General features: G+C 32.8%; 1 protein-coding gene across 1 annotated transcript; it reads right to left on the bottom strand.

The window, feature by feature from the left end:
• Positions 1–440: 440 nt before the first annotated feature.
• LOC134232780 (uncharacterized) lies at positions 441–26,986 on the bottom strand (the record flags this gene model as incomplete). Its single annotated transcript, XM_062714757.1, has 10 exons — positions 26,788–26,986; positions 26,598–26,705; positions 25,913–25,982; positions 24,306–24,448; positions 23,816–23,875; positions 15,653–16,147; positions 5,728–5,982; positions 4,987–5,220; positions 2,025–2,146; positions 441–1,555 (listed from the first exon to the last, which is right to left on the bottom strand). Coding segments are annotated over exons 1-10 (2,801 nt in total), but the record flags the coding sequence as incomplete, so codon positions are not given.

Raw genomic sequence — 26,986 nt, 5'->3', positions numbered from 1 at the left:
GTCAAAATTTTGAAATGCTTACATGACAAACAGTAAAAAAAAAATAGGAAGAAAGAAATTAGTAAGAATGTCTCATAATAGAATCTTTTAAATTACATTGAGGGACAATAAAAGTACTAGTCCAATAGCTGAAATGAGCTGTCAGTACAAGTTTTTTTTTTAATTTATAATCCATAAAACAATTTAAAATTAAGTGAAGATATCTAAATAATTATTTTGAATCTCAAGGTATGATTTCTCATTGCAAGTTCCAATATCTAGTGAATTCAGCTGTATCAATGATATGCTGATCTGAAATCGTATGCAAGGGGCACACCATTTTACAGTCTTTCTTCGGAATGTATTTTTTTTCTGGTAATTTCCAGAAACTCAAATGTCCTTTGATATCGAAAGCAATTATTCCTTTTTTGTCTATTCGACATCTGAAACCTCTTACATACTGTATTTTTCTATGAAATGTTCCTGCTAAATCATCTAACATATCTTCTATTCTTCCTTGAATCTTGCACGTTTCTACCCTATCCAAAGCAGATCCTGGTATCAGGCAGAATACTTGTAGTTGTATAGACTCTTCTGTGACGGACAAAAGGAAGGTTGTTTCCAGACATGAAAACAAAGCGGCGTTCTTGTAGAGGCAAGATGTTCCATGATTTTGTTGTACATACCAACCATCTTCTTGCATACAAGCAACAACAAGACGGTAAAACAAGAAAAATGGCAGAAATTCAAATTGATAAACAAGAACAGATGATTTGCTCTTAGATTTCTCGATGATATCTAGAAGTTTTGCCTCTATTTCTTTACGATTCATGCACGGAACATAGTGAGATTCTGTACCAAGGCCCAACAAACCGAGTCTTTGCATAAAGTTAAGAAGTGTACCTTTATGACACTTTAGATATCGTTTATCTTTCTCATAAGATCCGTCTTCAATTTGGTAATTTTCATCTTCTTCCTTAAGCTTTTTAAACAACTCTTCATCCTTAAGATTTTTAAACAACTCTTCATCATTATGTTTCCAGATCTCTGTCAAAAGCTTGTCTTGCAAATTTCCTGTTTTGTAATATTCATCCCAGTCCCCCGGGGCTACAGGGATACCTTTGGAATGAAGCTTGTCTGTGATGATATGTTTGAATGCATCAATAAACCATTGGACGTCAATAATTACCTCTTCCTTCAGACCATTCTCATTAAAATATAAAGCTTTTCCGGCATCATGATAATAACGCAGCATATCTTGAGCTCCCTTTTCAGCGTTACCAGAACCTTTCTGTCCTTTAGCAGTAATCTCCGGTACTTTCGTTGTTATTTTTGAAATCTTCAAGATCCGCTCCGAGTGTTTTTTCTGATTTATTTCTAATCCAAAGAAAGACCATTCTCTTGGAATATTCTCGTTCCATCGTTGATTGGAAGCTATGTTGAAAAGGCAAGTTTCTAAATCATGGAGAGGTAAAGTTACGTCAGTACAATAAACGTTTTCGTCTGTGATGTAATGTGGTAAATATGATTTCTCTGGAAACTGATGGCACAAGCTCTCAATCAGTTCCTTTTTATCCTACATTGATAAAAAATATTAAAGTAAATTAAAATTGGTAATAAAATATTGAATGTTTTCCCGTTCTGTATAAAAAGAACATCATCTTACACTGCGATATTCTTTTTATTTATGTTCCTTCTAAATCATCATTTCCCAACTATTCAGAAAGGATCCTGGAGTGATACATTATTGAAACCTTTGACAAAAGATATAAATTGGAGAGGGATCTATATGTACAAGTAATTTTATGATAGTGATTGAATTATTGACTTTCTAATACTTGTTATAATCAATGCAAATAATCCAAACACATGTACATATATTATTGATTTAAACTGTATAATGATAAAATGTATTTTATTCAATAAAGATCATAACTGTTCACTAAAAAATAATAATGCAATGTGTTAACGATTTAAGTTCTTTAAGAATTTACAAAAAATATAAAAGTGTGTATATGAAAAGTTCATTTGAAAAAATAACTCACCCTAAACTTTCTGATTCCTTCTTCCCAATGTGTTGCAACAATAAGAACTACAGGTTTTGTATCTTTTTGGTTGTCAGAACCACAGTAAGTATGTATAGACTTTATCCAGAACACAAAGTAGTCTGCAATAAAGAGAATAGAATGTTATTGCTTAAATTTGTATTTTATATTTGTATGAAATACTTTTTTAAATAACAAGAGGACCATGGGCCTTATAGGTCACCTAAGCATCATGCAACAACTTCCCAACAATTGAATGTTTTAAACTAGACATCATGGCATTCACAATTTTGAAAGAGGTACCATTGATAATCATAATTATACACTTAGCATGTTTAGTTTGATTACTTAATACCTATAGACAGAGTAGGGGATGAAAAAATGTATTTCGATTAATCAGTAATATTCAGCAATGATCGGTAATGCCACTACCACACATGAACCCCTGACCCTTGGAATTCACAACTCAACTCAAGAAGAATGACCCTTGCTCATCATAGAGATATATGTAGTTCAACTGCTTACTAAACAGAGCAGAGAAGAAACTTTTCAAAGATTTAATTTAATTTCACTATATAACCAAGAGAGCCCGGCCCTAACAAAAGAACCCTTAACCCTAGGGCCATGAAATTCACAATTTTGGAAGAAGCATTCTTTCTCATCATAACTATATGCTAAGTTAATTTATTTAATACCCAGGAGCAGAGAGAAAAATTTTCAAAGAATTAATGTATTTTCACTATATAATCAATAGATTCCTACCCTAACACCAGAACCCCTGACCCCCCTGGGGCCATAAATTTCATAATTTTGGAAGAAGCATTTTTCCTCATCATAACTATATACTTTGTTAGTTTGTTTAATAGCCAGGAGCAGAGAAGAAGATTTTCAAAGAAGAAATATATTTTCACTATATAACTAATTAAGTCCCGCCCTAAAAAAAGAATCACCTGACCCTGAGGCCATAAAAATCACAATTTGGGAAGAGGCATTCTTGCTTATCATAACTATATACTTAATTAATTTGTTGAATGTCCAGGAGCAGAGAAGATTTTCAAAGTATTAATGTAATTTCACTATATAATAAATAGAGCCCTGCCTTTACACCAGAACCCCTGACCCTGGGGCCATAAAATTCACAAATTTGGAAGAGGCATTCTTGCTCATCATAACTACATTGTACATACTTAGTTAGATTATTTAATACCAAAGAGCAGAGAAGATTTCTTTTAAAGAAACAATGCATTTTCACTATATAATCAATAGAGCCCGCCCTAGCACTAGAACTCCTGACCCTAGAACCATGAATTTAACAATTGTGGTAGAGGATTAAATGGTCATTACGTTCATGTCAATAGATTGACTGCTTGATGTCCAGAAGTAAAGAAGAAGATTTTTAAAGATTGCATTAATTTGAATGTTTTGGCCCCACCCCTCAGGTTCTTGGATGGGGGGGGGGGGGGGGGAGCAGGATAATGAAAATCAAAAGTTTTGTTTCCCTTCACCTATAGATGCTTTTTGCCAAATTTGGTGGGAATTGGTTGAGTGGTTGCAGGGAAGAAGTTGAAAATGTTCAAATGTTAACACACAACGAACGAGGAAAGACGCACGTCGACGGACGAAAACGGATGGCAATAGGTCACCAAAATTTACACAGGTGACCTTAGAATCAATTTTGGTTTTCTTTTCAGTATAGTTTTAAGTCCACTTATTCTTTACGAATCTGACAGGATTATACGTATACATGTATCACACAAGAAGTGCAATCTAGCAGACAGTATATATTTCATCATGATTGTCCTTTTCTTGCACCAATATTTTTTTCATTTAAGCGAGTTTTAATTAACAGGTGAAATCCGAGTATTTTCATCACAGGTACATGTTAAATGAGTAAAATATGAATATGTATAATCTACAAGATGATTAAAAAAAAATACTGTGATATCACTAATTATCTTGGGGGTAGTAAGTTTCGTGGTTTTCAAGATATGAAGAGACCCAAGAATGAATATCCACCACAAAATTGCCCATTTTCACATACTTTGCTACAGAGCAATTTTTCAACTACGAAATCAAATCCAACTGAACCTATGTATTATCCTCAAACCACGAAAATTTGACTCTTGAATATATGGTTTTACAGTTATTAAATTAAAGAATTCTTTTAATAGAATTTGATGTAAACATTGTGATTTTCAGTTCATTTAATTATAAACAGCCGCGAAAACGCTGCTGAAAAATTGTCTACTCGGAGTTAAACAATATACTATCATCAAAACACTGTCTTCCAAAACCAAGACCATCATTATGCAAGTATACATTATGATCTGTTAAATATTTAAAATATATTTCTTGCATTAATGAGCAGTGTTTGAAATGTTTCCACATGCAAATTTATGCTCACATCAGAAAATCTAGTGGTCTCGACCCGTTAAATGGATGGGCTCACACATTTGTAAACTTTGTAAATAAAATGTACGTGTACCATACAGAATAAATAGGAAGATGGAAAATAGTGATCTTCTATTTTTTTCATGTCACTGATATTCATCCAGTATAACTTATGATCCATTCTCACGATAATGTTTAATCAAGGGCAGGTAAAAGTAAATTCTATAGATTTGGAAAATTTAAGGACAAAAATATGAAACCGACTATTGCATAAACTCAAATTTGATATTTAAATGTCAAATTGACAGACTTATGTACTAAATATATAAAAGTGAAATAAGATTAAGATCTTAAATCGATAGAAGCGATTTCAAAAGACCCAAAAGACAACGTAAAGTGCAGTCATCATTTACGAATTGATCGGTCATATAAAAACATGGTGCACTGTCCTGTGCACGTAGCCATTAGAACAAAAGATTTTTTTTTGAAAAATTATCTTTTATTATGTTTTATACTATAAGTTTTTAAAAATTAAAACATATTCAATGAGAAGGACAGAATTTTTTTATACCTCCATAGGTCCATCCAGAGAACACACTACCATCTTGATCACACACTTTCTTATCCACCTTTTGGTCAAGATGTTTAGAGGCGTCCACCACCACAACAAAGAAAGCTCTCCTGGTCAGGTAAATCTGGTGACAGGCGTAGTACGCACACTGTCCTCCAAAGTCGAACAGAGTCAGAGTCTTAGAGTAAACATTTGTAGTATTTACTTTCTCACGATTCTCCTGGCTTTTCCTTGCTAAAGAGAGTCATCGGATATCTCATATTCTATCTTTTTTAAGTATGATACATGAAAAAAGCAATAAGATGGTATTTTTTGACATGTCTTTATAAAAATTCATAGGACTAAAGACGAATTCAATTCATACGTTTTGTTTCAAATAACAAAGTGCTAAAATTACAATGCTGAAAGTAATTTATGCACATGGTTTTACAAAAACTCACCAATTCTACTGTCGACAAAACTGTCCACCTAGATTATACAGTGAAACCTGTCTAATCCGACATGCACTGGGAGACAGATTTTGTGTCGGAATAGACAGGGTGTCGGATTGCACAGTGATAAAATCAAGGAAAATAGTATAATGGGAAAGAAATTTAACGTCAGAATTCACAGTGTGTCGGATTATTCAGGTGTCGGATTAGACAGTTTTCACTGTATCTGCATTTCTGGTTGTTTAAAAATCAGTTTTACATTGCTTTGTTATGTCTTTAAAACATGTAGCATCACTTATATATTTGTTACCTTTGAATGTTGTTGATTCATCACATAATTCAAATATCTCCTCATGCACCTCCAATCCCTCAGTAGATTTTACTTCCTTAATCTCTTCTTCAGTACATCGGAGCAGACGTTTCAGTAGCGTGGTTTTCCCCGCCCCAGCACATCCTACAATCATCCCCCGGGCGTGGTGGACTGTCTGTGTTCCTCTCTTAGCGTACTCCACATACCGCTCTCTGGCCATATGGTCCCAATATAGTACTTCCATAGGGACTCCGACTAAACCATGTTAAAGAAGAAAGAATTTACACCAAGAAAACGATTCCTTTTTACTTCAGTTTCATGGGAAAAAACTGAAATTTGACAGACATGTACCTTCAAAATGAAGGTAAAACTATTCGAACCTCGTAAGAATAAAATAAGTGACTTCTTTTAATAGTCGTAATAACTACATGTTTATGGTGTTGAGATAGATTTTTTTTACATCAACATGCATTCAACTTAATTATAATATGATTTTACAAAAAAAATTGCATTCCATCCTCCTCAATCATGCTCTGGTTTTCTTTTTACGGTTTTTCTATTTTTTCAAATAATACCACTCTTATTTCATGTAAATTTGAACGTATTTTTTTCTCAACATCAATGATACGAATATAATGTCCAGAGGTTGATGTAATCTGATATGAAGATAATGAACAAAAATCCAGCTCTGATGAAACAGGGCTATCCTTCTATTATTGTTTATTACCTGTTACAAGGTATTTTTAAAGACACCATGATTTAATTAAATTTGAATCCCTTGATCTCGAAGTTTGACCTTCTATTTAAAAGCATTCACATTTTTCATAACTTTTGTATTAAAAGAGATTCAAATGAGATTAATCATTAAATATGATTTAAAATCACGCAACTTTTTGGTTCAACCTATTTTATCAAATTTTGAGCATTACTTTAAATTTGTGATAACTTTTATAAGAAAAAAAGGTTTGGCTACCATATTATACACGTTTAATACAATGTGAAAAAACTTTTCCATCATGGTTTTTTACTCTGGAACCTTGACTTTGAAGTTTGACCTACTTTTCGAAATCTTTTAACTTTCTTTATATCTTTTGGTAGAGAAGAGATACATATGAATTTTTCATATTTCACATATAAATTACCTGTGGCATGAACTTGAAGCTAAAGAACTATATGCGATATTTTGCATATCTTTGCCCCCACAAAAGTCAAGTTTGAAAAATTCTTGAAATTCGCCGAATTTTATAAATTGTATGAGAAATCTAAATTAACAGATTATATTTAGTTTCAAAGTAGTTTATTGACAATTTTTGTTTTTATGACGTCACAAACTAGTTCGATTTTATATCATTTTTCAGAAATAAGACAAAAAGGTCAAAATTTCAACAATTTTAGCTTTAAGATTTAAAGCACAATAAAGTTTGCTCAGGAACAATATTTACATATTTCATTGATATTATCACTCTTCACATAATATCAAAATCTTGAGCCTGATCCGATTTGCGAAAAAAATCGACGTAAAATATACATTTTTCTGTACAAATCATGGGAATTTTAAATTTAAGTCATTTTCCTGACGACATTTCAAACATGTGACGTCATTGCTAACGAAAATATTCAGTATTTTGAAGTCAGCATATATCCCCTTGTTTAAGAACATAATTAAATATTTCTCCGTCATTATTTATTTATTTTTGGGGGGGGGGGGCAAATATTGGTTATTGCCGCTCTATGAACTTTCAATAATCGTTTGTTTCTATTTGTCCACGACAAATTTTTAAGACGACTATTCCTCACAAAGAGTAAGACAATCTTTCATAAAATATTACACATACGGAATGTAGAGTTTAAGGTATCGCCATGAAAATAATTCTTTAGATGAATATTAATTCAAATTCATCATGTGATACTTCACTGGAAGAAAAAAACCTTTCAGTTAAAATAAAAATCGGCTTTCAGTGACTTTTCAGCGGTCATTCTGTCACTGATGGGCAGTGAACCTTTTGTCACTTTCCAGTCCCATTTCAGGTACCTTTTAGTTACCATTAGCGGACAAATTTCAGTTATTTTTCAGTAAGCATTCAGTTACCCTCCAGACACAATTCAGGAACCATACCGTCACCATTGAGCGGACACATCTAAGTTATCTTCCAGTGCCCATACCGTCGACTTTCATTGACCTTTCCATCGTCCTAAAGTCAATTTTCAGTGATATTTTCTTTATCTCCCTGTGATATTTGTTTTAATTCAGCGATTTTTTCACAGGCTTTTAATTAGTTTATAATCAGTAATTATTTCTAACAATATTTTGAATAAATCTATTCACATTTTAACTGAGTAATTAATTTGTATCGTGATAAAATTCAAGTACAAAGAACTCATAATCTCGCTTGGATGTTCATTTGTCTTCGAATTGTTGAAGAAACAAAGATTCTTCAAAGTATAAAAAAAAATTATCTGATACTTGGATGATCAAAATTTTTATAAACTGTCGTTTAAGTTTGCCTTATTTAAAAAAAAATCTATATCGTTGATTATTTTTTTTTACAAGCTTATTCTATTTAAAGGGTTATTCAATGAATAAAGATTCAGTCAATTAAAAGAAATCTTGGATATAAGATAGAATGCATTTAAAATAAACAATTAATGTTTATATCAATACAGTTTTCATGATTCTTTTGTAAATCTAAGATATTGCAATGAATTTAATTTTCACGGCGATATCTCGAATTGAAGTTGAGAGAAGAGACAAAATTGATATCATTATTAATTTCGTTTTTTATTGTCAAAACAGCAGGATATCTAAGCTTTACTTTTTAAAATTATTTTCAATGAAAAGAATTAATCATGTATGTATGCCTCTTGTGGGGAAAATTTAATAATGTGAATCATGTTCCCAAAATTAAAAAACACATGAAGTTTTAGTTGTTTTTTTTTTAAATGCTCATTAATATTTATTCATATTTATTCAGTAATTTTCAAGATAAAGAATGTACAAGATTCTCCGAGGAGACGTTTTATTCAAAACAAGAACAGGTGGCCGTTGTAACGTTGAATTTTGACCCGGGTTGAAAATTGACCCGGGGTCATTTTTCAACGTTGAATAGTGAGACCAAAGGTGTTGAATTTAGACCCTAGTCTGTTGAAAACCGAGCCGGGTCGTGGAATTTTGATCTTGAAACCGGTTCAAAATTCAACAGCATAAAGGCACATATTTATGACTTGGTTTTAACAACTGTGATTTAATCCATAGGCGTCGGAAACGGGGGAGGGGAGCTATGGATGCTTACCTTTTTTTTGCAAAGATAGACATAAAATAGGCATTGAACAATGTGAAATTGGTTTCGTCCCCCCCCCTAATTTCAACAGGCACCTTACAGTGTAGTCAAAGAAAGAAGAGTAAGTGATAGTGCTTTAAAAAAAAAGAATTTGGATCCTACATCCCCCCTCATAATACGATTTTTTCGGGTTTGGACTACTAGTTTCTTTTTTTTTGTTTTTTTTGTCCCTCGTCCATTTTTTTCAGATTTATATTTTTCTTTCTTTTTCAATTACCCCCCCCCCCCCCGGCGCAATTTCAATTTTGAACACCAATGTAATCAATGCACACTTAATTAAGTAATTCAGTTATATTCTTAAAATAAAATATTTTATAAAATATCTTAGATTTCAAAGTTACATGTAGCCTAAAATCTCAATATTTCGTGTAATATTTTTTTCAAAAAGAAGTGCATTTGTATATGTAAATCCTAAATATTAGTAAACATAGTTACACAATATACAATTTAGTCCATAAATTTTTTTATTTTTATTTTTTGGCTGACGACACTTCATTTATTTCAATTTCAAAATTCCTAATATTAGTAGTTAGTAAATGATGTGAGTTTAACGCATGACGAATGTACGTTTTCATGCTTATTTAGTTATGCACAACATTAATAACTTATCATGTCTAACTTGAAAACGGATTTTTTTAAAAATTAAATATTTATTCATCTTCTTGCATAATTAATCAGAGAGTTCAAGAACGAATCTCACAATTTTAAAATACATATTTATTTTGTTAAGTAGAGGATGTCAAAGGGGGGTGATCTGCCCTTTTTGGGATTAGTACCATATATACTTGAAGAAAGTTTTTTTTTTCTTTGGAACTGGGTTGTTTTCTTCATTTTTGTAGTTTTTTTATCAAAAAATTTCTGCATAAGATACACAACCCTAACTTTCAGCGTTATTTATTTTTTGTTATAAAGTAGCCAAAATATAACATTGAACCCCCCCCCCCCCTACACACACACACACAAAACGGGGAAACACGGGGTAGTTTGTGAGGAATTTTTGAAGCAGCCCTTTCATCCAATTGGAGAAACATGGTTTGGTTTCCAACATTGGCTAGTTTCCCTTTCCATTTTTCCTTGCATGCTTGTTTATTGCCTTTTGTTTATTTATTTTGTTTAATTTTTTTGTCTCAGTATATCAGAGGGTTTTGACACCGAATCCCCGCCTCCGAGAAAAGCGTTAGGATCTCTCTCTCTCTCTCTCTCTCTCTCTCTCTCTCTCTCTCTCTCTCTCTTAGTTGTTGTGGTCAAAATAAGTTGCAGGGACGGCGTTTTTTCAATTGTTGATATAAAAGATGGTGGGAAGTGAAGCTTTGAGTCCATCCCAGACTCTAACTCTAGTTCTCATTCTCAAGGTTAAGCTCCGAAAACGATCGATTTTTAGGCCGAGGCAGGCTACTGACAGATAAGTTCACCAAACTTGTTTAAAGTCAGCATTACTTACATGTTATGGTCGCTATATTGATCTTTTCACAAATATAACCTATCATTGGATTTATTTTGACCAATGTGTTTCATTCTAATTTTTATCCTTTTAATTTTGCTAATGTTTATACTGAATTTGACTAGATGGGATGTTCTGCCCACCTGATCAACATAATATTGTTTTGGGCTCACTTTCTAGACACCAGATTTCCAGGTTTTTGTTTTATGCCCTATTCATAGTTTTGTGATTTATGGATGTGAATTTTAGAAAGTATTGTCAAAAATAAATTCATGCTTGAAAATAACTGAAATTGTGTTCTGATCAAAGTGTACATATATACTGTAAACCAATTATTATACGCGTCATTTTTTATTCGCGACTGACCGCTAGAGAACTAATCCGCGACGATTTATTTCTGCGAATGAGTGGTTACATTTATTTCTATTTCCACGAGTATTTTTGAATCAAATTAAAATTTTATATCCGCCCATAAACAAGGTAAAATGGTAGCGTGAGGTCTGCTTACGCAATATTCAAAACATTCTGTGCATTGCGTCCATTTAAAATCTTATATCCGCCCCTTAAGTGGGTAGAATGTTTACCATGAGTATACCTCATACGCATTTTCACAACGCTCAAACGAAAATCGGGATTAAAATTGAATTAAAACTCTTAATTGTAAAAGTGCCTCATACTAATTTGGTAATCAACGCTTTCTAAGATCTACATAGCCAAGGGGAAATTATTATAAATGGTCGGGATAAAGCAGGACTGGGCCATAATTAGCCGTAATTAACCAGGCTATCACACGTCTGTAACAATAAATGAACAATAATAACACAAGCTGAAATGATTATTGACATTTTAATCATTTTTAGACAAATAGTTTTAGAATTGCCATTCGTTTTTATTTTTTCTGAATGTTTGTAATTAAATTTCAACTGCTTCTTGTGTACATTAAGTATATGTTGGTAAACTTTTCCCGAGTACCATGAGATTTGGTGCCGAGCGAAGCGAGGGACCAAATCGAATGGCGAGGGAAAAGTTTAACAACATACTTAGTACATGCTTCACACGAGAAATTAAACTTTTGTGTCTCTGTCTATTTAATTAAACATCTTTGTGTGTTTCTTATTATTTAATCAAGATAAGGCTAGTTTGACCCTGACTGTTGCCATTTTGTACTGGCCCAGATGTGCTAATTATACCCTCGGGGTAAAGGGAACGGTCTACAGTGAGTAGTTTTCAAACACGATACAGGTTCATTTCTATAGATTCAAAAATCTCTGTATGAAGATAGTCATGTCATTTGATGGATTAAAGCTAGGAGCATTTTATTTTTGTGGAGATTATTAAATATTTGTTTTAGTGGTAAAATTGATAAATTTTTCCTGAAAGCAAAGACTTCCACAGAAATTGAAAAGCAGGAAAAAAGAAAGGTTTACGGTTGGATATACATGTGCACTACTTGAGCAATATAGGACGGTTCCAACCAATTTGAACTTCTTAAAACAATCATATTTCGACTTTTGCTGTTTCCCAATCAGTCCATATCTGTTTTATTGGAATAAAAGAATAAAATAAATAGTAAGTAAAATTTTACTGCTCTCACTTCTCAATGCGATAATTCTGATTAAAGCACCAATGTAAATGGCAAATCCTACATGTTCGATCAATTAGTAGATAGTTCTTAAATTTCTCTTTTACCTTTGATTTTAATTATTTTTTTTTTTTTTGAAGTTTTAATTTTTACTAATGTTGAATAATTCAGGAAGAAAGACGGGGGAAGAGAAAGGGATCTTCCAATCTGTACTAATTTTTGAAACTATGTAGATTTTTTTGACTATGTAGCACATCAGGTTCATTATTCATTGACTGGTGATCTTGCCCTGTGTCCATGATTGTAATGACCTATCATTGGTATTAATCTGCTCAATAATTCTGCACACAATGGCAGAGTCATCCAACCATGAAGCTTGGGCTTAGGGTGTACCAAGTGATTTGGTACACGCAAAAATCCTTTGTTCGAGGTGTGAAACATGTACTAATTTACAGTAAAGTTCTTCCGTGATTACTGTTGAACCGTCGGGATCGGTATTGAAAAAAGGGCAAATAACTCTAATTCTACCACGGTTATTGAAAAACTTCAAAGGAGCCGCCGGACATTATTCTCCAATAGACCACGAACAGCCGGACATTATTCTCCATTAGACCACGACTCTATAGAGGAAACAATCGGCCGTATTTATCGTCCGTGGACATGGTAGAATAGAAATAAAGTCCTTGTTGTCGTGAATGATGCAGAATAACCTCCTCGGTCTCGAAATGTTGTTTGAAATATAAAAGCCTCGGCTAACGCCTCGGCTTTTCTATTTCAAACAACATTTCTCGACCTCGGAGGTTATTCTCCAACATTCACGAAAACGCGGACTTTATTTCTTAAATAAATCATGATATGGGGAAAAAATGAACAACTGGTTCGCGACGATAAATATCCGCGAGCAGAGGATACTCGCGGAACTCGCGGATATTTATCGCACGCGTATAATACTTGGTTTACAGTACACGAGATGATAGGTTTATTTTATTATTCTTGAAAAGGGAAAAAATTGAAACCGAAATATAAAAAATATTGATACTGTCTTTCACTAATTAACAATTTTCAATTGCCAATGAGTATAAGACTAAATTGAAAATTGTTTATTAGTGAAAGACAATACTGATAAATCCCATAAAACAACTTCTCTGTTCAAAAAATGTTCAAACTCTGAGGTGGGGTCAATTTTCAACAAGGTCTATTTTCAACTTATTGTGGTCATCGAGGATAAGAAAAAAATATCAAGCTGTTGAAAAATGACCCCGGGTATAAATTCAACGACTTTTGGTCTCTATTTTCAACGGAGAAAAACACCCCTGGTTCAATATTCAACGTTGAAAAATGACCCCCGGGTCAATTTTCAACTGGGGTCAATATTCAACGTTACACCGTCACCAATAATTTTTATCATCTTGGTAACGCCATGTAAAGGGGCAAATGTGATTGATCGATTGAATGAATGCTTTACATTCAAATGATTGAGAGTTTTTCCCTTATGTATAAACGGCGTTTAACACCGGTGAAGGGCTTCAAATTTTGACCTTAACTCGGCACTTAGGGCAATTGAGCAATGAGGGTTCTTTATCGTGCCAAAGTCTGTCGTGACTTTGGATCTCGGTTTTTAAAGGCTTATCCTTTGACCCTTATCCTTTGACCCACAACTTTAAATTCAACTGCCGAGCGCATTGCGAAGGAACAGTTGCTACTTTTTTATCGACGTAGGTTACTCGCGGAGGAGATTCGAGCTCACGACCTCCCGATCATGTAGCGAGTGTCCTACCGGCTGAGGTACTCTCAACGCAGATGGGCACATGTTGGTAAAAATTAAGTATCATGTGGGGTTTCAACTTCAAAGCGGTGATTTTTCGCATTTGGAAAACAAAACTGTAAAAATTCTTTGCTATTGAATTCTACAAGGCCAACCAGCATGCGCGTGGATTGTAAGAATTATGTGCTGTTTGAAAGCACTTAAACTTGTGGATAGTTCAGTCAGGTCCAGGCAGGGCTTATAATTACTTGGGAATGGACCTGCCCCAAAAAATTTAACCTGTTCACTTATCTGGAAAATGTAGGTCAAATATAGCATCCGAAGCAATTCTTGCATATCTATCCTTAGATGCATCATCCATGGAAGTTTAGTCAAGGTAGGACTTATAGTTACTCGGGAATTGACCTGCTACAAACAATTAAACCCATTGGTTCATTATCTTTAAAACTTTAATCTATTTTGTTATCATTGTTTTGTCTCCTACAGTGATGATTTTCCTAAATTCTAATGCCTTTGTCAATCGTCCACACGCTTTTCATCAACAGAAAACGAATACAGTTTCTTCGATTTGAAGCTCGTAGGTTAATTTAAAACCTTTTAAGTTATCTCAGGAATAAAAAGAACACACTCTTAAATAATAATATTTCCAGTGGTTTAAGAGCTAGGGCTATTCTCTCTGGTAATTATCCCCTTTTAAATATATACTAAGAATAAAAATGAAATTCAATATATTTTGGGAAAAAAGGAATATTATGCTGCTTTATTATATTCAAATTTACTGAATCTTGATATCTCGAATTCTGATATATATTAATAACTAACTTTTTTAATTCTTTTCAACATCAAGCAATCCACATTATCAAAGATTCTTTTACAATTTACATTTTATCACATCTTAATGTATGATGGAATATTTCTGCCCCCAACATGCAAGATAAATTATGGTAACATGCAATAAATTATTATAATATAATATTAATATGCAAGAAAATTATGTATTCATGCAAGAAACCTATGTTGGCATGCAAGTAACAAAAGCTTTTAAGGGAATCTGATTTAAATATGGGTAAAATCCCGTGCTGACGCCAGTATCTGACACGGTAGATGCAAGATGAAAAATAATTAGGAGAAAATGCGATTTACTTATGTTAACATGTTATGTTGACATTCAAGATATTTATGTCAACATGCGAGTTAGTTATGTACACATGCAAGATATTTATATCAACATGGGAGTTAATTATGTAGACATGCAACTTATTTATGTAGACATGAAACTTATTTATGTCAGCATGCAATATACTTTTGTTAGCATGCGAGATACATATATTAACTTGCAAGATATTATGTAGACATGCAGGATTTTTATGTTCACATGCAACTTATTTATGTCATCATGCAAGATAATTATTTGCATATCAACCTACATATCTTGCATGCTGACATAAATAAGTTTCATAATTATCTTGCATGTTAACATAAATAAGTCACATGTTTACATAATTATCTTGCATACTGACATAAATAAGTCGCATGTTGACATTATTATCTTGAATATTGCATTTAAAATGTCAGATACAGGCGTTAGTAAGTAAATTTACCCATATTTAAATTACATTTTCTAATTAGATTGGTAACTTGCATGTCAATATAACTAACTTGCATGTTGACATAAATATGTTGCATATCTACATAATTATGTTGCATTTTAACATAATTTATCTTGCATGTAGGGGGCAGAAATATGCCACCATATAAATGAATAATTATTTTAAGTATATTACTGATATAATACTCACAACGTTCACTGATACGGCCATGAATCCCCCTGTCACACACGGTACAGTGTGTGATGATGTCCAACTGTAGTTTGTTTATGAAGAGGTCGTACATCTTCTCCGGTCTGTCCGGTATATACAAACATCTCTCTCCCTCACTCCTCTCATACTCCGCTGACCGGCAATATTCTGAGATCACGTCACGTGACGCCGTGGTCAGGAAAAACTCCAGATCACTGTCCTCCACCAGACACTCCGTAACAAAGGCGTACATGACGTCATGTCGGATATCGTCTGATATAAACGTTGCCTCACCATTATGTGATTTCTTGACCTCACGCTGAAGGGATGTCCAATCAACATCATCAGACGCAGACATTTTTGGAAAATATCTTTTTCGTATCTTTATCAATATTGACTTGAACGCCTCCCTATTTACAGTGGCAGTGTACTTGTCACACAACAGCAAACTGTAAAGAAGACTTTTGTCGACTTCTGAATATTCATGATATTTGCCTAAAATGAATGAAATCAAAAAGTTAAAAGGGTTACATGTATTACCAATAACAGGCTAGGTCTATATATTACTGAATAGATTTATAAAGGCATACTTTTCTATGACAATTCTACGAAGTTTTTGATTTTTAGACAAAAAAGACAACTTTTAATACAAAAAATAATAATATTTCTAGAATTGTCTTTATATTTTATTTCATACGTAAAGAAATGAAAAAAAAAAATCGTACAGTTCATGAAAGCCGTACTGTTGCATGAACTTGCTCATTTTCTTTTATCTAACTCGAGAAATTAGATACCAAAGAGTCCGACACTTCTACTTCATACTTGGATATTTTACTTGAAAAAGACACTTATGGTAATCTAACAACCAAGCTCTATGATAAACATGATGACTTTAACTTTTCAACTTCCATTACTTTTGCAGCAATATACCTTCATCACCTGCATACGGAGTATTTATATCTCAGTTCATTCCATATGCAAGAGCATGCTCTACGTATGAACAATTTCTTAAACGAGGTAAATTATTGACAAGCAAGTTGACGAAACAAGAATATCAACAGTCTCGTTTAAAGTCATCATTTCGTAAATTCTATGGTCGATACAATGACCTTGTCAGCCAATACAATTTTTCATTGAGTCAAATGCTGACTGACGTTTTTCATACCAATTGTTAGTCCATTATTTATCTACTGAATTGACGACGGATTTTTCCGTTATTTCCTAATCATGACAACGAGCAAACGGCGGGTGTGACCGGTCAGCAGGGGATGCTCACTCCTCTATGACACTGATCCCACCTCTGATGTTTTGGAGGTCCGTGTTTGCTCTGTTCTTTTTTCTTGTATATTGTTTAATTGACTTTGAGATTGAATACTGTTCGTTATCTCAATATCCTTCATATAATCAATAAAATTGTTTCTATAAATATAAAAAAGATTATTAATGACATAGGTTATTATGTTTTCAAAGCGAACGCAACATAAAACAAGTTGTTTTCAAAAATAATCAATCAAAGGTTACACGAAAAAGTATTGATAGGTATAATTGAAAACAGATTTTCATTATAACGAAGATACATACATTTCATTGGTTTATTTACATTTTACATGTTGCATAAAGTAGAACATTTCAAATAAACAAAAGTATGAAGTTTTAAAATGGATCTTTGACGTTTGGTGCTTGTGGCCTCTTCCTGCTGAAGATGCTTCATATGGGTCTGAATTGATCCAAAGTACTGCAAACATTATTTTTTTTAAAAAACGTAAAACTTTTCATGATGCAACATTCTAGAATGGCTTTTTTACATTACCGGTAATAAATCTTCAAAGTATTAAATATTTGGATAGGCACAATAAAAATTGGCATCGTTAAATTTGCAGTGGAAAATTAGAATTGATTATAATTTTTCATACAACTTGTTGATGAAGACAACTCAGATTTTGTATTTTTACACGTTTCGAATTTGTTGTACATTTTGTCTTTGTTATTACTGCTCTTTTTATGATCAGATAAATCCTTTCTTTATTTCGTGATGAGTTTTCAATTTTAAAAAGATCAGACCTTTCTCATTATTTATTTGCTGAGTCTGTGCAATAAAGATAAAGACATTTCTGTCATCGAAACGATCATCGAAGCAAATTGGTTTTAGACTTTAATTTTGAATTATACAACTCTTCCTCTTAAATAACCCTACATTGCAGGAATAAAGAATGATAATAAAATAAATGAGATGAATAAGAAATTCCTTTTTTCAAATGGCGCGTAATATGCACGCCTCTCCTAAAAAGCTATCCGTTTATTCTTGAAAATCAAATGTCCATGGTTTTTGAGGGTGCACAAGCTTAAGGTACATAATGTAGCTAAGTTTTTTTTTCTATATTATACTGTATATCGGCAAGTTCTATAGTGTACATAAATATCGGCAATATCTGTAAATATAAAACAAAGATATAAATCTATACGAGGGTTGTCCCAAAAAGTCGTAGACAATGTTTATAACTTTTTTAACGCGCAACCAATACTAACCAAATTTTGCATAGACATAATACATCCAATGTTCGTTAAAATTGCGAATTCTTAAGTATATGTCTTTCATATTAATTTTATTGGGACGATTTAAATGAAGGCCGATATGGTCTGTCGGCGCACGGCCAAAATTCGGAATAATTTACGCATATAACTATTCAATTTGTTTTTATTTCTTTGGGACTATGTAAAAGATTGAACTAAAATTTAAATCACTGAAACCGGAATCGAAGTCTTAGTAATAGGTCAAAATTTCGTATAAATAGAATTAGAAACAGACTACTAGTGTCATGATTTTCAAAGTGTTGGTCGAATTGAGATTGATGAAAATTACGTCGTCGAACGCATACCCGGCGCGCGGAAATGTAATAAATTGTTTTTAGTATGTTTTATATTCATCAGAGACGGGGAAAAAAGTACAGAAAGGACATTATACACCATTTTGTGATAGAAAAATTGTTTTTTAATATCACGAGATGAAATTAATTCCCTCTATATGGAAAAATCTGTTATTGCATGTAAAGTAAAACACTGATTGTTTTAACGCAGACATTTGGGAACGGGCCATGAACGTCGTCAAACAAGGTGTATTTTCGGCTGCTTAAAATGTAAGGTGATCTTTCAACTAATTTAATTTTGACTAAAATTTGAATCTGCATAAGAAAACGGACAGTAGTAAATTTAACTTAGCCCCTTGGTCAAGAGTGGTTTTTCATTATATCAAAATATTCATTTGGACGTTAATAGCCTCATGTGAAGAAGAAAAAGGGACCATGACGTTATGAGAGACGTAAATTGCGCTTGATTTCGTGTTTTGATGTACACTTACATGGTTTCTATATTTTTTCATAGTTTTCTTATTAAATGTGGTATCGTCATGAAACTTGAAATGCATGATCATAAAATGTTACTCTTTGCTATGACAAGAAAAGAAATTTGATTTAGCAAAGAGAAAATAAACTATGTTCCCTGTCTACGACTTTTTAGGGCAACCTTCGTATATCTGCTTCTGCAACAGCAAAGAAAACACATCAAATTTGGAATATTGAGATCATCCAACATCATTAAAAAACGAGATTACAGCCATTTTAATATTTTGTTACGCTCATCATTTTCAGAAACTGTGAGATCAGTTTCTTAAGTTTGAACATGCTACTGATTCTGCATAGTGTGCAATATAAATCCTTTTCACACTATGCAAAAATAGTTTGGTATTAATTATATAGAGACAAACTGAGAGGAAGCATAATAGTGTAAAATATTTCTTAAAACATTTTATCTTTAATTGATTCTCTGCTCAAACAATTATGAAATTTTAAATTCTGAATAATTTTGTGGTGTAAACGGCAGTTTGGTGTCAAAGAACTCGATTTATATACACTTCTTTTTAACAAACAAATGGAATGATTGCTTTACTGATAAGGTTTAAGTTGTCTTTAGTTCTCTTTGTTGAATGATAAGAGCAGGGCAAATATGAAACGGATAATGTTTGTACAGAAAAAGCAGTGGTGTATCATATATGATTGTGTTTGAAATAATTGATTGCGCCCATGACAAAAGGGTCCTTATGGCATTTTTGCTAAAACAGAGAAATAACGTCATAAAGATGTGACGTTGCAGACTGACGGTGAACTTCGACGCAGATTTTTTTAACCACGTGTTTTGACGTTTGACGCATCCAGAGTTTTTATCGCTGTTTCCAACATGTGGAATTTATTTTCATTGTTAAATTAATTGAATCAATATCTGAATCTCCTAATCCACTGATTTTAATATATATAAATAAAAACATTTAGAACTGGTTTCTAAACAAACATTATTAAATACGTCTCTATAATACGTATAGTTTTCCTACATGCGTAAATGTATAGAAGCTGTCGACAAGGTGTTTTCTGTTAAGATAATGAACCTTTATACTCTAGATTAATTTTATTTACATATTTAAACCATTTTTAGAATACATCTTAGAGAGGGTATATCGTAAAAATATTGCAAAGGAAAATTGTTTTCATACTTCTGTGAGATCCGCTCCACCACTCTCAAACATACATCGCGATCGCGTCGATCACATCTAAACATTGATTCATCGGTGCATACTGTTAAATTGTTTGTACAAATGTTGAAACTAAACATACATCTTCCACGTTTTTACGAATCTAGCAAGAATGTGTAAGAAAGATAGTCAAGATTATTTGTATTTTCTATAAATAAAAATAGGAGAGATAACTCTGATGTCAACAATCGATGCAACAGAGGTACCAGACAGGGACATTCATCTTAATTGAGTACTTTTTCACATTTCAGCTGCATGTTCGCATGAATTTGCTCCCGGATTACAAAAGGGATATTTTATGACCAAAAAAACACTTTTAATCGTCAGCATAATTATGAATTTTTAGATAAAAAAAATTTTTGTACTTTGGGAATAAGGTAAATGTAGAAAAAGGAAAAACAAAGAAAAAAAAGGAAAACTGCAAAATTGAACAAACTTTATTTTTTTTTCAAATCTCTTATCTGTAGCTTTTTTTTTGCATGAAATAATTTCTTGACGAATTTCATTTTTTAAAAAATAATAAACATGTAAAGCGTTTACCTTATAATCATGATTAAATAAATTAAACTTTAATAATGTTGTTTTATCTTACATTCTTGTTGCACAAAGACACTTCAATTTAGAGAAATTAAAACAAGCAAAAACATCTGAATGAAAAAAATGTTCTTAATGTTCTAACTTAAATAGAGCTGGTCAAGTAAATCTGATGAGAGAGAGAGAGAGATCGAGAGAGAGGATGGAGGGTAGATAAAAATATTTATATCGATTCTATATATCTTATATTGAGAAATGTGAAACTCTATTGAAAAAGATGAGTTTTCAAAACAAATGAAATAATAATTGAAAGAAAAGGTCATTTTTGTTCTCTAAACTATATATTCATGCATAGCTATTTATTTTCAAGATCTCCAAATTTAATATACATGTAACTCTTTGGTACTTACGTGTTGTTGTTTTTTTTTCATATAGAGTTCAAATGTTTAAAGCATTATCTGCAAATTAATTCCTTAAGGCATGACGAACTTTGTCTTTCATAAAAGCTCGATCAGCATTGAATGTCTCTTAACAGATCAATTATCATGCTAAAAACTCAATCATCACTGAACTTATAATCTCATTGCAGTTATCAGTCTTTAATAAAATATCGTTTAACCTGTCATCAAATTATGGATAAATATGATTAAATATGCTCAAATATGATTTTATTTGTTTTGGTTGATAAAAAAATCTTTATAAGTTCAGGGTCGGGTTTTATTTCTACATGTAAATGCTAACAGAAAATAAAATTCAATGCTGAAAAAATACATGACATAAAACCGGAACAATATGCTTGCATTTTGTTTTATTTTGGCCGCAGTGCAGGGGATGGGGGTGGGGATGTCCTTATATATTTTCGTAACATGTAGGCTTTACAAGGCTTAGCATATCCAAGCTTCTGGCACCAGGCACATAGCATCGTTTTTGAAAGTGGAGGGGGGGAGGCAGCCAGAGAATTTTTTTTACTTCCCTGAAAAAGTTGACAAGCAAAAAAAAAAGGTTAATGTTGCACAAAGTCGAAAATCCTATTTCGTGGGGAAGGGGGGGGGGGGTAGAGGCCAACTTTTTTAATGTCAACTACTTTCAGTACCAATTTTTATACAATGATTTCCGTATATCACTAAAGGGGGGGGGGGGGGGGCAACCAGACTTTAATTTATCAAAACCAATAGTATAAGTAAGGTTGGGGAAAAAGTGAAGGGCCTGCCCCCCCTGTTGTTACGTCCCTGTGCACGGGGCTAGAATGGAATTTATATTCTTTAAACCTCATTTTGTAGAATAAAATTAGAAAACAACATCAGAACGAAGGGGACTTTTTTTTAAATTAAGTCGTAAATAATATGATGATTTTCTAAGATGTTTACATCCCTACAAAATCTGACATTTCAAAGCTCAGCCAGTTCACAGACAATAGTCAGAAAATATATTATACAAAACAGTCATATTCAACTGACTATACTCGTATATTTAGGCATAAACAATTACGCATACATGGTATTAATCTTTAACCCACCCCTACCCCAACAAAAGCTATACATATAAACCGTAAATGGCATCTTTAATTTAATTCTATGGGTGTGCTTCTAAAACCATCCATTTCATTAAATAAAACCAGATTTTTAATTTTTTTAATTCTAGGGTATCATTATATACATGATTAAAAATACTGAATTCATAGCAATTCAGTTCCAGGCTCATAAAAAAAAAATAAAGATTGAAGACGTACCTGATATACTTGTTTTCCATGTCTCATAGCTTCCAATAAACCGATTTTCAGGAGCTGCAAAAAAATATATACTGGCACTCGAAAGAAACGTTACACTCTCTTTATAGGGGGAAATTATATCAGGGTTAGAACTATGTACCAAAAGAGTTAGGAAATCTTTAACTTTGCCAAAGCATTTATTTAACAGTTGAATGATTTTAATTCCATTACGGGAGTTGATTTTAGCCCTCTGATCAGAAATCTGAAATTTGCACTTTTAATAAAACTATTGACAATATTTTGGGTTTTCAACGTTTTATAGCTGTTAATCATAAGTATATTGTAGTACTAAAATCCCAGGGGGGGATCCTTCTTTCTTTTCCGGATGTGATCCCTATATCACCTCAAAATGACAGAAAGGAAGTATTTTCATTGCTAATGATGGAAATTCACACAATAAAGAATGAGAAGTGTTGCAGATGTAAATATAAACTACATAACGACTCATCAGTCTCATGTGTTTGATTTCAAAAGCATAAATGACAGTTTCTTGACCAGAAGTCCAAAAATTAATTTACTACGCCAAATTAGAGGAAATTCGACCCCAGTATCTGAAAAAAAAACAGGCAACTGAAATGCCCAAGACTATTAATTTTGCTCAGATTAAGACATCAATAAACCTTATGCATGGTAGAGATCGGGCTGCATTTGATATACAAACTGAACATGGCGGAATAGCATGTTTTAATTGAATGGTCGAAAGGGGGATGATTTAAGAGTTTTAAGGTTTAATTATGACATCAAATATGAATACATTAAGGTAAAAAGTAAATTTACATAAAAATGATGCTTTATTTAAACGTAAACTTCATTTTCAGACCTTTGAAAGTGCTTGCTTACAGTCATTAAAAGGAAATATAGGCATCACGAAGAAAAAAGGATTTTTCCCTGGTATTTTAGTACAATACAAGAACTTAATATGATTAACAGGTACAAAACCTTCAAAATCAAACATATTGTCAAATATTTTTTTAAATACTAACTTTTTGGGTACATACATTTACTTAAAACCCGTTTACAATTCCCCCCCCCCCCAAGTTTCTTTTGAGTGTCAGTATCAATCAGAGCTATATTTTGCTACTTTACACTAGAATCAATGTACAAAAAGACTTATCCTGTGACTCTCAGATCACTGCACCAGGAAAACTGGTTATAAGGAACAGTTTTTGAGCTCAAGAGTTCATACAAACAATAAAAATTAGGAGTGTAATCAGTAAAGTTATGCAAAATCTAAATAATTGCATACACTACATTGTATGTGTTAGTGCGTTAACAAACGTACCAGTTTTCATTAAAATTAACCTCTCTGACTCTTCGTTGGCACCTTCCATTTTGCTTGGATCTATAAAAAAAATTCTAACTTTTAAATTATCATATTTTTAACTGCTTTTCTGGATATATAGTTTTTATTGTTTGTGATACCTGTATTTTCAATGGGGCTGGGCATATAATTTTTTTAAATTGTGTAGAGAAACAGCAATACATGTACTTTGACTTTAAACTTATTCATTACATTTTTCTTGTAGACTTTGTATACATGTATATACAAAGCTTTAACAAGTCAACAAATAGATGACAAGATATGCCTAAATTGCTATAAATGTGTTTGAAAATGCTGATTTGTTTTACACTTTGTTAAGTCTGTTCCAAAGTATAAAAACACTCAAACAGCCAACGTATATATAACAGAGTAAAGAAAACAATATGGACTCATCTCCTAGAGGATAACTTTTATATATCTGAGGAACTGGAAATGAATTAAGAATGATTACCTTTGCCGCCTTTTTGTCTCCTTTTTGCTAACATGAATATCACTAACACGACAGCCAAAATGACACCAACAACTCCTATAGTGATTCCTGCTACAGTCCCCGTGTGTAATGTTCTATTCTCCAAGGGTTTGTCAGGGTGTTTCCTAGCAAATAGGACAATGCGTTAAAGATTCTTTTGCTAAATTACAATATTGAAACAAACTGAATTCAAAATGAGAGTAGTTTTTATTGTTTTACCCCCCCCCCCCCGAAAAAAACATATAACAAGCCCTTGAACTTTAAAAATCAAAGTTTTCCCGTACATATGAAAGTGTATTTGATTTGCAATTCTAACGTGTACATTTTATTTTTTTTTTCTTATATACAGAATTCTGTCTAATTAATGTCGCATTCTGTTGATATTGAAAATTCAGTTTAACATATTCTTTCATAAATTATTTTAAGATCTGTGGGAGGAATGTTGTAAAATGAGATTTGATGTGAGTCTGAGAAACAGTGTTCAGATTTCAGGTTATAAGTAAGTTGCATATCATAGATTAAAATATGTATCTTATATTCGAAAATGAGAAGCACAGTTTTAGACACTTATAAAATAAGAATCTGTCGTTTGAAATACATTGCTTGGGTTGCTTATGTCTTATTTCACTCGGATCGTATAAGCTGGGGTTGATTGCATTCTTTAATAATCTTTAAAATGCACAAAACTTCAGGCTAATGAGGGTCCTTCGGATGAGACCTTAAAAACCGAGGTCCCATGTCAGCGGCAGGCGTTGGCACGATAAAGATCCCTCACTGCTCAATGGCCCTAAGTGCCGAGTAAAGGTCAAAATTTGAAGCCCTTCACCGGCATACTGTGACGTCTCCGTATGAGTGGTCGCCCGCGTGGCGCAGTGGTTAGAGCGTCTGCTTTAGAGTTCGCGAAGTGAGGAGTTAATCTTTACGTAGCGGGTTCGAATCTGTGGGACGTGGAGACCGGTCCTTCGGATGAGACCGTATTAACCGAGGTCCCATGTCGCAGTAGGTGATTGCACGAAAAAGATCCCTCCATGGCCCTGAGTGCCGAGTAAAGGACAAAATTTGCAGCTCTCCATCGGCAAGTGGTGGCGTCTCCATATGAGTGAAAAATTCTCGAGAGGGACGTTAAACAATAAACAATCAATCAATCAATCAATCTCCGTTTGAGTGAAAAATTCTCGAGAGACGTTAAACAATATACAATCAATCAATCAATCAATCAATCTCCGATTGAGTGCAAAATTCTCGAGAGGGACGTTAAACAATATTCAATCAATCAATCAATCTCCGATTGAGTGAAAAATTCTCGAGAGGGACGTTAAACAATATGCAATCAATTAATCTTAGTTTGAGTGAAAAAATTCTCGGAGAGGGACGTTAAACAATATAAAATCAATCAAGCTAATGAAATAGATTTAAAAGTTTGTTATTCAGATGCCTCGAAATGAAATAAAATTTGAAAAAGTGCTGAAGATTTGAAATTAAATTAGTGATATATCAATTTACATTCGTATAAATACTGAAGATTTTGTGAAAACATTTACTCTCTCTCTCTCTCTCTCTCTCTCTCTCTCTCGTCAATGTTCGCTTACTTGACGTTAGGACATGTAGGTTCTGCAAAAAAGCACCTTTCCAAGGGGTTTATTCTGTGACATTGTGGGACTGTAAAAACAATATATAAATGCACCATTTTTTCATATCCATTATTTATAATCTATGCGACAGAAACAAATACCTCCATTTTTTTTTATCTATTATTAGTCAGTTCCCAGCAATACCCATTTACAATTACCAGTTACCCCGGATATTTAGAATAACCAGCATCAAAACAACATATAAAATTGTAAAAGTATTAAATATGTCATTATAACAAATCTTTTAAAAGTTTAACTTGGTCTCAAATGTTTTTGATTGGTTGGGTATCTAGGTAGAGCCTACTTTTATTTAAAAATAATTTGATGCAATTCTTCATACATGTACGATAATGGAGAATTGCACTTTAAATATCATCTTGAATCAGTCAGAAAATTAAGCACCCAATGGTACACCTTTACAACAAATAAATTGATATTTATTGAAAAGAAAATGAAAAGTGAAAGTTATTTAACTCTCCAAATCCCCCCGGTCCATATTTTCAAAGAATATCATCTTAATTGTGGACATTGATTATCTATATTTTGAAATACATTTTACGATTTACAAACATATTAGTTAGTAGCTCTGTGAATAAAGGTGTGTATAAATCATTTGTTTGATAGTGATGAATTTGAAACTTACATCTGTACAGGTCAGAGAGAAAGAAATGGTTATCAGGGCATCCATCTGTGAAGTTATGACAGCTTGTTTGATCCAAATTTCCACTTTCGTAAATCTCTATACAATTTCCTGTAGGAAGTAATAAATAAATACACGCATTGAATTATTCTTAAATTTAAAATTATATACATTGTACGCACAAGATAAATACCTTTTTCATACAGTCCAGTGGTTGACTTATAACAGAATTCCACTAGACTTGACCTCTGGTGGTTGGGAACACAGACGTACTGACTCCGCCCATTTTCATCCACACCACATCCCAGTCTGGTAGCCGACGTTGTGTACTCTGTCTTGTTACGAGGACAAGAGTCCACAATGTAACCAAAAGATCCAAACGTCTTAGCCAT

This window comes from Saccostrea cucullata, unplaced genomic scaffold (assembly GCF_032062105.1).
Source record: "Saccostrea cucullata isolate Sc308-1 unplaced genomic scaffold, CSIRO_AGI_Scuc_v1 ctg4080, whole genome shotgun sequence".
Taxonomy (NCBI): domain Eukaryota; kingdom Metazoa; phylum Mollusca; class Bivalvia; order Ostreida; family Ostreidae; genus Saccostrea; species Saccostrea cuccullata.
Note: the sequence above shows the minus strand (reverse complement) of the source record. Positions and strands in the feature narration are given on the sequence as shown.